The 12,215-nt window shown below is 47.7% G+C and overlaps 1 protein-coding gene and 1 long non-coding RNA gene across 2 annotated transcripts in view; one reads left to right on the forward strand and one right to left on the reverse strand.

Moving 5' to 3' along the window:
• LOC306655992 (unconventional myosin-XVIIIa-like) overlaps positions 1-5,170 on the forward strand; it is a 96,669-nt gene extending 91,499 nt beyond the window's left edge. The window contains 1 exon segment of the mRNA XM_079130747.1: positions 3,801-5,170. Within this exon segment, the coding sequence (XP_078986873.1) occupies positions 3,801-3,945 (145 nt within the window). The 3' untranslated portion in view covers positions 3,946-5,170.
• The window catches only part of LOC306656133, a 324,085-nt gene that overhangs the window by 54,473 nt on the left and 257,397 nt on the right, over positions 1-12,215 (reverse strand). The gene's annotated exons all lie outside the window — the stretch shown is intronic.

The raw sequence follows: 12,215 nt of genomic DNA on the forward strand, positions 1-12,215 counted from the left end.
TGCTCATCTTATAAAGTTCTAATGAATAGAAATTAGCAGCTGCTGAGTGACAGCCCCCTCCTGGCTCTCCTGCCTCCTCTGCCTCCCCCAGCTCTTCTCCCTGCAGGGAGGGAGATCTAGCAGTTAGGCCCTTTATGCCCACACCCCCACTTAGGGAAGGGAGGCAGAGCCTGACTCATTGGAATTCCATTGTTGCCAGTTACCCTGGTGGGTGGTGACATTTTAGATCACCCTGGTAATGTGAAGCTGTTTTTGACCTGGTATCCTCCCAGGTTGAGCTTGCTGCTTCCCAGGAGGTATGACCCCAAAGTGCAGCCCCCTGGGGCTCAGGCAGTTGTTCCCCAAATGCATGAACTAACACACACCTGTTGCATGCTTGTATTATGAAGCAGCTGGACAAATACTGACTTTAACTCAGTTATACCAAAAGGGACCAATGGTGGTCCCTTCAAGGAATGGAACAAGTGGAAGTAAAAGTTACCTGTGGCAATGGAATGGGATTGGGGGAGTAGAATAGGGAAGGTGGAACTTGAACCCAGATCAGGTTCATGGCCAGCTCATTCCTTGGGCATGAGCTGCTCTGAAACGCCTGGGTTCAACTCTGCCCAGTCACCTTCCCCATGTGGCAGATGGTTGTAGTGTGCTTTGTAGAGAGCAGAAAGCATCTCATTTGTATTGGGGAGCCCCTTGTCAGCTCCACAGTGGGAAAAGACGAGTCAAAATATTTGGCTTACAAATTTCAGCCTTCCCCTTAGCCCTGCAAAGTGCCCCACACCCCCAGGGAAGGAAGTCAGTGGATGGATGGAGGGGGATGTCTAGAAAACATGGAAGGCCAGGCTCTTCTATGCATGGCACCCCTGTCCCCAGAGAAAGACATGGTCATCTCACCAACTGGTGGGCAACTAGCATATTTCAGACCCTAGTGCCCTCAGCCCATGTCACCCTTGACCTGAAAATCATCAAGAACAAAAACACAGAAAGCTTGTTTCCTCCTCCACCCATCAGCTCAGTTCCTCTTGTCCAACCAGAAAGCAGGAGTAGTCCTGAAACCCTGTACTCGGCAGGCTCCGAGGAGGATGGCATTCATTGTTGGTAGAGTGGCCCCCAGCCAGAACCTAGCCAACCAACATGGAGCTGGAGGGCAAAAGCAGTGGAGGGAGGATCTCCCTGGCACTGAGCATTAAGTGGCTTTGGGATGGATACGCTGCCAGGGGTGAAGGTGGGGGTGGGACAGGGACAGAGCCAGAGCCAAAGCTTAGCTTCCCATCTGGTGAGGAGGAACGAGAATTCAGAATACGGATTCAGCATCCATAGCAAAGTCAAGGGGAGGGGAGCTGCCACCCTGGGCTCTCCCAGTGGGAATTAGCTTACGTACCAAATTGTTTGTGACATTGCTGAGCAGGAGACACTGGCTTGTGGAGAGGAAAGCTTTTTAAACAATTTGGTTAAAATGTTCCAATTGCCAGCCTGACTCTTGCCCTGAGGAGGAAGGGAGCTGCCTGCTGTTGGCCTGTTGATGGCTGTGGCAATATAAGCCCCTAAGGCGACTGGCCAAAGAGAACTCAAGCAAGAACCAAGCAGGGATCTAGTGGATCCACAGCCCAGGCAAGAGCAAGACATGGGATTTACCAACTCTCCAGCTGCTGCCGCCTCTGCCCATCACCTTGACAGAACAGCATAGAAACCTGGCTTTCATTTACCCAGGTGTCTGAATGTGGGAGCGGTGAGGGAATGGCAAGGAGCACAGGCCACTACTGATTCAGAGGGCTGGGCTCTCCAGCAGGGCCTCATTTGCATCTGGATCCCAGCCCTGGCATCTGCCTCACCCCACTCTGCCCACAAAATAACCCCACTGTCTTTCCTCAAAGCCAGGCCTTCCTTTGCCTAACAGCAGATCTTTAGCACTGGGTGCCCAGAAATTCTGTGTAAAAAATGAAAATAAAACATGACTCCCAATAATTTACAATTCAAACAACCCTAAAGCTAAAATAACCCCAATCTTTTTGTGTTATACAGCCCTCATTGAGTTTTATAATTTTGTCCCAGAGACACCTCAGAGTCCTTTAGTACTTCTGGTCCATCAAAATAAGACTCATTTATGTTCAGGGTAATTTGTACTAAGTGTTTTGTGCTATTCTGATTCCTTTAAAAATGTTAATTCATTCATGAGAACTAGAATAACTGTTAGCCAGACTGCCCCATTCCTGAGCCATTTTGCATAATTGAACATATATTCTCTCAGGCTCTTCCTTCCCCCAGGGAAAGGGGGAGGGAAGAAGGGACGGGAGAGAGAGTGAGAGAGAGAGAAATACAGAGAGATACATACATACTCTTGGGCACTCACCCAGACCAGCAGGAAAATTCAGGTTTGATCTTGTTTTCTTCTCAAGTATCTAATCTAGTGGCAGAGTGGAGTCCTCCCAAGGCTTTGAAGTTCAGGTCCAGGTTTACATCCTGACTGTGTGACCTTGGGCAGGATGCTTCATCTCTTTGAACCAGCTTCTCCATACCAACCTATAGAGTTGCTGTGCAGAATAAGACAGCATATCCAGGGGGCCTAGGCCTGTGTCTCATACAGAGGAAGATCCAGTGATGGAATTCTTTCTTCCAGATCTCTCACTGACACCTTGGGGGAACCTACAAAGTGACTCTTTCTCACAGAACCCCGTTTCCTCCTCTTGTGGTTTGGGGATAGAACTTTAAGAGGACTGGTAAATAAAGGGCCCTCCTCAGATTCTTAAATCAGAATTGCAGGCAATGGGGATCATGGGATTCCTGTTTGCCCAAGTAGTCTATCTCTAGGATCCATAGGCAGATCTGTGTCCCTCTGTCACTCAGAGCACAGGGTAGGGCAGCAGCTCTAAGGACCCAGCTGAAAGCAGGGACCTGGGAGGAGTGGAGTCACACTGGGCTGTATTTTCTGAAATGGTATTGAAATTATAGTGCACTGTAATAGGAAGGAGGGGACGGTGGCTCCTAGGCCTTGGAAAAGAAAGGAAAAAGAAGGTAAATGGAACTGGATGGAACATGGTCCCATCTTTCTTTGTGAGATGCTATGGTCCTGCTCCATCCAGGGAATAATGCTTCTTCGTATCTTCTGAGGGATAGCTGGAGGCTTCCAAAGCCAGGGACCTGATTAAGACTCAATGGGATTATGAGATTTTCCCATTGAACCACCTTGAAACAAAGGTCTTGCCAGCCCCTGATTCCTGAGGCTTTATTCCTTGTTGTGAACAGAGGATGCCGTGATCAACAGTAGAAGTTCCCACAGGCCGTAGGAAACCCTGATTAGGAGAAAGAATTCAGATCTGGGCATACTCAATGGGGAAAGCTCCTCTTTCTTAGAAGCAACCTTTTTCTGGACTAACTTGCCTAAGAGAGCCCCTACCTTAGTTGAGTTGTGATCATGCAGTCATTGGACCTCCAGTCTCCATCACTGCAGTTCATGGATGGCCTGTATCAGAAACTTCTGGGGAAGGAGCTGAAAATGAGAACCTCTGGGTTCTACCCAAGGGCTATCAAGTCAAAAATTTTGAGAGGAAGGACCCAGGGCTCTGCAGGTGATTCTTATACCCACTCAAGTCCCAGAGCTCTGCTCTCCGGTACCCTGTCCTGTGGGTTTTTAAAGTTTTCAGAGATGAACTGCTGTGTTTCTTTTTCTAACTATATTGAATATCTTCTAGGTGAGCCAAGAAGTCTTCACCTAGCAATGTCTAGTGTTTGGAGTTCTCTAACAGGGCTTTGGTACTCCTGGGGTAGAAGTGTCATTTGTCATTGACTTTGCTCCTCTTTCCCTGCAGCCCCACCAGCCACTGGAAGCCCCTTGCCCCTGACCGATCTGATGATGAGCATGATCCTCTGAATGGCACCTCCAGACCCCGATACTCCCACAACTACCTGAGTGACAGCGACACAGAGGCAAAACTGATGGAGACCGATGCATAGCCCAGGGGAGTGGCTTGCAGCCCTCACATCCCACAGCCTTCAGCTGCCTGGGCATCTCTCCCAGGAAATGGTGGGGAACTGGTCCCCCCACTGACTGCTGATCTGCATGGGAAACACCCCGACCCTCTGCTGTCAGAGGGACTTTCCAGGCTGTGGGTGTCTGACATCCCCATGTGGAAGAGGTGGGGGAAAGAGGAGTTTCTGAAAGGAGAACTTTTTGCTCCTCCCTGCCTCAAAAATGCCACACTCTTGGCTTCTATCCAGGGCCACCATGGGCAGTGGCAGGTGGCCTGGCACTGCATGGAGCCAGCAAATTGACCTCCATCTCAGCCCCCTGCTCAGGGATGATGGACAGATTGCCTACTGGGCCACTCAAGGTTGCTGGGTCCATGGGGAGGAGTCGGGGGAGGGAGCAGCAATTCCTTCCCACTGGTTTGGGACGAGGGCTTTCTCTTCTCAGTGCCTGCTGTCTTTTTACTTCTTAATTTAAATACCCAACCTCTCCATCACAGCTACATCCCTGAGAGTGGGAGTCAGCTGCAGTGGTAGCTAGGGTCCCCAGGAACAACTTGGAAATCTCTTCATCTCCACTTTTCTGGGTGCAGTCCTTTCTCTGTGCAGCCAGGGAGACTGGTGAGCAGAGCTGGGGCCAGTTTCTTAAGAGTCAGTGTGGGGAGGGGCTGCCAGGTGCTTCTGGTTGGGCTGAGCAAGCCTCTACAGATGGGGTACATAAATGCCATCGAATTTCCAACCCCACCCACCCTCTCCTCTCTTCAGTGCATTAAGTGTAATGACCTATTTAATAGTAAACCCATTCCACCTGCACCAACTTGGGGACATGTCCAATCACTGCCTCCCTCCCCTCTGTACCAGTTGCCTGGGTCTTAAGCTCGACTTGAGAAGAAAGGCACGGGGTTGAAGGCTGTGGTCACTGATGATGGAAGTGTTGGTTGATACTAGTGTGTCAGGCACGAGTCCTCACCCAGTTTCCTGAGCCAGTGTCATCTCTCTGCCCCCACACACTTATCCCAGACCTGGCAACAAACAGTCCCAGACCCCTCCAAAAGTTATCCCCTCAACTCCACCACACTTGGGGGCCAAGGGCAGTGCCTGGAGCCGCTCCCATCTGCTGTCCCCCTTCTTCCCTGCAGTTGGTTTGTACTCACTGGGCTGTGCTCTCCCTGTTTACCTGATGTATGGAAATAAAGCCCCTTTTCCTCCTGGCTATGCCAGTTTTCCTGCCTTTTCCTTCAGGCCCAGGGAACGTCCCCTGTGGTTACGGGGATGAGGGCAGAAGCAGGACTAATGGGAACACCAAAGAGTCACCCTCTTCTCACCTTCTCCCGTGTCAGAGAGTGCCACTCAGAGAACCCTGGCAGGTCACGTGGGGTTGGCAGGATGAGGAGATTAGTCAAGGATTACATGACCCCAACTTTTACATTGAGGACCTGTAGCTTGTAATTCAGGTTGGCCGAGCTGTCCAAGTCTCATCTCCCCTAGCCTCCATGAGGGAACATTGTTGTCCATTTGATTGTTAAATCTTACCAGCTACAGGGATTCTTATCTTCTCTTACCATTTTTTTCTTTTTTTATTCAAGCCCTTCTTAAAGCTTAATTTTAGTCATTCCAAAGGTGACTCTTTGATCAAAACTTGGCAGAAATTTCTCTGGCCCTCAACCCCACTTGGCCACAAGGGAACTTGAATGGGCTGCAAGTACTATCTTCTGCCCACATGCCCTAGTCTATGCCTTGCCTTGTCCCCAGACCTACAGCTAAGAGGTCCCTCATGCACATGGGGGAAAAACAAACGACACCTGCCTCTTCCTCTTCTGCCTTCTGTAATGTGGCCAGTTATAATCCCTGCAGGAATCAGGTGCTTTGGACAGGTAGGCGTTAAGGGTAGCAGCCCTCATGCTGAGGCTCTGATGATGTCAGTCACCCAGAAAGAGTCAAAAAGGGAAGGAGGAAGAAAATTCAGAAAATGTGCAGGAGAGATGTATGAAATGGGTCCATCCTGAACAATAGAGACTTTCCCCTCTGCTACCCCACAATAGAGAAGAGAAGGTAGTTTAAAAAAAAAATTTTTTTTTAACTGCTGGTTCATGTTCAATCCTGTCATTCACATCTTTTACTCCTGCTATAAAATAGGTGCATTTTCTGTTTCTCCCAGTAGAGAGTGTGACAAACTCCCTGCCACCTGACCAAGAGTTCACCAACACAAACTCCAGCTTCTGGGTCACTGGAAAGTTCAACATCAACCTCCATATCGTGGTTTGGGATAAAGGACTTTGCTAAAGTTAGAAAACTTGGATTATTCATTTATTCATTTGCTCATCAGTTGAGAAATATTTTATAACTGCCTACTGTGCTCTAGGCATGGTCCTAGATGTTCAGAATGGATAGAGTCCCTTTCTTTTAGTGGAGGAGTCAGAAACACAGAATATGCACTGGACTTGCTAGTATGGTACAAGGTTTGGGTGGGGAAAGTCTTGTACAAAGAAGACCAATGTGGAATAGGATATGAGATAATAGAAGTTCAAAGAAGTTGCTTTGGGCATATTATGGACAGAGATATTCTCTTTGGGGTGGGGGGACTTGAAAGGATTCTAAAAGGAGCTGGTATTTTGGACTGGGACTTGAAGACAGGATTGCACTTAACACAGGTGAATATTGCTGGGACAGTCATGTTGGTAAAAAAGAGGAGTTTATGCAAAGGTCTTGAGGTTGGAAAAGATAGGTGGTGGTAGAGCGTGCTGCAGGCTCTCTGGGGAAGCCAAAGGACATCACCTCATATGACCAATCCTCAAAGTTTCTGTAAAGCCCCTTGGCCCGGGTGCTAGCCTTCAGTCTGGAAAGAAAACGATTCCCTTGGCATCAGCGACTCCCCAGAGGAGTCCAGGGGCCCACAGAGTCACTGAAGCCCATCTTCAAGTGGGGTGCAACTTGAGAGCTCTCTTAAGTTCCTGCCCTCACCTATAGCTGTGGTCCCTAAGATGTATGTGATTCCTGTGAAACAAAGCAAATCTTTCCTTGCTCTAGGCTCCAAACTGTCCTATTAGATCCTCCTTTCTAATCACAGACCCTCAGGATTGCTCTCGCTCTTAAATCAGAGGCAAGGGTGTGAACCACAGCCCTGTAGGACTCCCCATAGTGTCTAGAGAATACAGGGGCAGGCAGTGACCCCCAAACTACCTTCTTTTGTCCTTGCATCCCCTTGGCAAATTATCCCAGTTGTCCTTCCCCCATCCCCCGCCCCTGTGCCTGGTGGCACAGACACTTAGCGATTTGCTCCTTAATTGTCCCCCAGCTAGGCTGCGCAGATGCCGCTCTTTAATCTCTCCTGATAAATGAATCGCGCCGCTCCTTTAATCATATGTTCATATCCAAGCCAATTTGAATCAATTTGGCAGGGAGCGTGTTGCAAGAGATGCCACGACTGCTGTTTCTCCCCAGGGCCCTGGAGCCAGAATGACTGCTGTCCGCACCCTCGGTAAAGAGCCCAGGAGACCTGTCCAAAGAAAAGATCTCTTACCTGAAAGGTGGAGACTTTTTAAAGTAATTTCACTCATTCCTGTTCTACAGGCTGTAGGAACAAAAAGATGGATTCCCAAAGGCCTCAAAAGTGACAACCTTCCTTGGTCTCTAAAAAAGGGGCCCCATTATCATTCCTAGGAGAAACTGCTGCCTTAAATCTAATGTTAATCCCTTCTGTTCCCCCCTTCATTTCCTCTGAGCTGGTTCTTAGGGAAACTGGAACAGTTCATCACCTTTTGTATAGCAACACATTTCAGACCAGTCCATGCCTACCACTGGTAGCCACACCACCTCCTTTTATCTTCCCCTAGGACATATTCTTTCCTGACCACCTCCAGGCCAGTGGGCAGCAGGGGACATGCTTGGTACATACCAAGTGCTTCTGGGTTCAGGGTTGTTGCTTTTGCACGTCCCACATGGTGTCCATATGCAAAAGTGAAAACAAAGCAAAAATACAAAATCTGCTCAACTGAGGGCTTCTGCCACTAGCTCTGCAACCTTGGGCTTAACCTCTCTGGCCTCAGTTTCCCCAGAAACTACAAGGTGGTATTGCTGACAAAAACTTTTGCCTCCTAAGTCCAGAGCTCTTTACTGCAGCCAATAGAATCTCCTACCTGATCCCTTCATCGCCTGGATAAGAGATAGAGGGACCCACAGTTGGCGTCGGTGGGGCTGCGAGTTCTGGGAGGGGAATGCCTTCTCCCAGAACTTGGTCTGTCTGGGGTCGGTTTCCGTCCAGCCTTTTTGCGCTTTAGTTTCCTCTTGCATTTCCTAGTCTCATTCCCTCGCAGTCCCGGAAGGTGGACCCAGCCATTCTCGGGAAACCAAGAAATCGCTAGCATATTGATTTGCAAGTCCACTGCCTTTGGAACTTTGGAGGCCTGCAGCCTAAGCTCTGTGGGCCTGGAGGTTCCCCCGACACTGCCCAGAAGCCACGCCCCTTAAAGGGGCAACATTAGTTCTGTCCTAAACTGATGACAGGGTCAATCCTATGGCGTTGCCCTTTTAACGATGGCAGCAGGCTTGAGGCCCAGTCTATTCTCAGCAACTGGAAATATCCCCCTGCCCACCTTGAGGGCTTTAGAAGTCCTTGGTCTGAGCTAAGACTGAAGGAGTGACTGAAGCTACTTCACAGTCTGCCAATAATGATGGATAAAAGATGATGAAGGTAAGAAAACCAGTTCCTATTTGTGGAGCGCATATTATGTCTCCAGCACTCCAGCACTTTGCCTACATACTCTCCTTGAGCATTTGTCACAATACTGTGAAGTGTCATTGTCCCAGGGAGGACACTGAGGCTAAGAGAGTTGATGTCAGCCAGGTGCAGTGGTGCATGCCTACTTGGGAGACTGAGGCGGGAGGATCATACATTTGAGGCCAGCATGGGCAACTTAGCAAGACCTGTATCAAAAAAAAAAAAAAGTTAAATAAAATAAAGAAAAGGGGAGGCGGTGACTGGGGATGTGGTAGAGTTCAGTGATAGAGTACCCCTGGGTTCAATTCCCATTAAGAAAAAGATTAAAAAAAAAAAAAAAAAAAAAAAAGAGGAAAAGAAACACACACACACACACACACACACACACAATACACAATGTCATCTTTACAAGCAAAGTCTTCAGCTTGATTCCAGAAGAGCTGGCCTGGAGTTTCAAACTATTCTGGCCTTGTAGTAGAGTGAAGGGGCAGGAAAACAAAAAATCACTATCATGGTCAGTACTTGGTGTCCACTAAGGCCTGGCTTTCCAAAGGAAACACTTCTTGGCAATTTGGTGAAAAAATACCTACCTCACATTTTTGTTGCTCTTTACAATTTCAGAGCATCCCCCATACATTATCACATTTTCACTTCACTCCCACTGTGCCAACAATATGAATAACAGTTCCACATGGCCAGGAATGCATATTTTAAGCTCTATTCGCTTCAGTCTAATTTCATGACAGTACAACAGAACAATCCAGACCATTCTCTGCTATTTGATCTGGGAGGAAAGATATCCAGAGCAATAGCCATTTTGGAGTTACAAGGATGCTAGATTTGTTTAGAAGGAATTTTACAGAGAAATTGAGTTTTCTGCAGCGTATGCCCCTGTGATGGGTCATATAAATAAGGGAGATTCTAAAAAGGCTGTGTGCTTTGTGATTGAAGTCAGTGACATAAATCTCCCAGTGGAATACTTATATGTGCAGATAGAATTTGCTTTCCATATCAAAAGTCGGCAATGAGTTTTATAAAAAAAAAAAAATTTAAGGATATTAAGTTTTGACACCATTCAGGCAAATTATATTTGAGGTGGCTTAAGAGTCAAAGAGTTTCCACATTTTAATAAATTTTTATATGTTTTGTGTCACATTTATGATCTGACTAGATTAGGAAAAGAAGCAAATGGATTTGGGGAAGAGAGGACACTAGGGAATTTGAAAGTGGAATATATATATGTATATATAGAGAGAGGAAGAGGGAGAGAGAGAATATGCATAGAGTGGAATATATATATATGGAGAGAGAGGGAGAGATCCTGCTATGGGGACAATGCAGCCAATAGCTTCAGAAACATTAGGTCTTAAAAGACAGGTCAACAACTGACAACCAGGCAAATGTAAAATTGGATGTAATGAAATAGGTCTCTTGGCTCATCTTAACCCTAGAGCCTGATATCAATTACAGGTTGACACCCTTGCTGAAGGACAGCTTCTGGTCCCCAGGGGACTGCTGTCTATGAAGAAGGGAGAGTGATGCTGCGAATTGGCACTCCCTGTGAGGTTCTACACTGGGAGTATAAGCCTTATGGTCTGCCTTCTGAGGGTCCTTGAGCCCTTCAGTGGGGCCTGTCCTTTCTGGCGATAGGATTTAATAGTAGAAAAGGAGCTTCTGCTGAAATAAGCCTAAAGAACCAACTAGAAAGTGAGGCAGACTTATAGTTGTTACTGGGTTCTTAAGGTTACACAGATACATAACAAAAGTACATGTGCTCTTAGGCTATTAGGGAGCTGGGGATGTAGCTCGTGGTAGAGCACTTTCCTATCATGTGTGAGGCCCAAGGTTTGATCCCTGGCACTGAAATACATAAATAAATATTACAAGGAGTGAGGCACTGCAGCACATGCTTCTAGTCCCAGTTACTTGGGAAGCTGTGGAGGATCACTTGAACTCAGGAGCGAGGGCCAGCCTGGGTAACATAGCCCTCCAAAAAATAAAAAAGAATCTCTAAAAACTATAGTCTTATTTTGGGATGTGAAATTATAGATACAATATCTATCTCTTGATATCAAATTTTCATGCAATTTTTAGGTCAGTACAGATGTATCTACCAACAACAAAGAAGGTCCCCCAAATTGTGTTATGAGGGTGACGGTTCAGAGTAACTTCTTTCTGTATAGAAATCTTAGCCTTGGGTGGCCGGTAAACCATGTGGCAAAGCTGCTTAGAAACTGCTTAGATTCCTTTCTCAGGGAAAGCAGTTCTTAAAGCAGCAGACAGCTCCTGGCATGGCTGAGAGTGGAAGCTGGAAGAGGAACAGATTGGAGGGTGGAACTTGAAGAGGGTCTTTAGGGGAAGGGAGCAGGGATTGGGGAGAGGAGAGGGTCTAGACCTCGCTCTCTCAAGCAGCCTGGAGTCCTCCTGCAGGTGACGGGTTTGAGGACATTTGTGTTGATAAAGGGACTGGTGGTAGAGTTGAGAAGATCATTTAGGATATTTGTGTCATGGTTATGTACTTTAAAAAGAAAGAAAGAAAGAAAGAAAATATCTCTAAGGGGGAACATAGATCACTGGCTAGACTTGGCTAATAGATTTGTGCTTCTAATACCTAGTTCCATCTGAGAAGGTTTAGCTTCTTAAGGAAATGCATTGTTGCTGAGTTTAGTGACCAGGGAGCTTCTCTGGGAAAATAAGTCTTCCTTGTACAAGGGCTCATCTGGGACTTCAGGCATCCCCAAAGTTCTGGGAGGAGTAAGTCTCCTGGGGTGTCGATCTCCGTGTCCCTCCCCACCCCCATCCCTTGCTCCCCAGTAGAAATCAGCTACAAATCTCAGCTTGTTGGGAACAGATGGCCTTGGCTGACGAATAAGCCACCGCAGGCTGCTCCACCTGTTCTCAGGCTGGAATAATCAGCTCGAGACAAACATCGGCGCTGAAATAACTCATGGCAACGGGTGATGCGCAGGCACAGATTCCAAAAGCCTCTTAAGCAGACCCCCTCCAACCCTCCCTCCTCCTCAGCCCCTAGAGGCCATCGGGAGAAGGTAATGGAGCGGAGAAGACTGATTGAGCCCCAAACAGAGCAGGAGATCCGAGCTGGTGGTGCCACGGTCAGGGCTGGGTGGTGGGCAAGGCTGAGTTCTGTGGTGGGTCGGGGGCATTCACCTTGAAAGGGCAAGAATTTATTTTTCAAGAACATGTGAAGAAAATGGGATGGTGGGTCCACGGGCAGGCCAAGGCTAGGGAGACCTATCCAGTCCAGGATGGAAGAAACCTGGGAATATGGGATTGATTTGGATTTTTTCATTTAAGGAGTGATATGCAAATAGGATCTGCTACCAGGCAATTGCTCAGCAGCTCAGACCAGCTCTGGTAGCAGCCACTGAGACCTTCATTCCTGAGTCTGTCTGTAGGTACCTGGGTATTCGTGCCTTTTTTTTTTTTTTTTTTCCCGGTGCTGGGGATCAAATCCAGGGCCTTGTGCTTGCAAGGCAAGCACTCTACCGACTGAGCTATCTCCCCAGCCCGTATCAGTGCT

This window comes from Sciurus vulgaris, assembly GCF_902686455.1.
Source record: "Sciurus vulgaris genome assembly, chromosome: 3".
Lineage (NCBI taxonomy): Eukaryota > Metazoa > Chordata > Mammalia > Rodentia > Sciuridae > Sciurus > Sciurus vulgaris.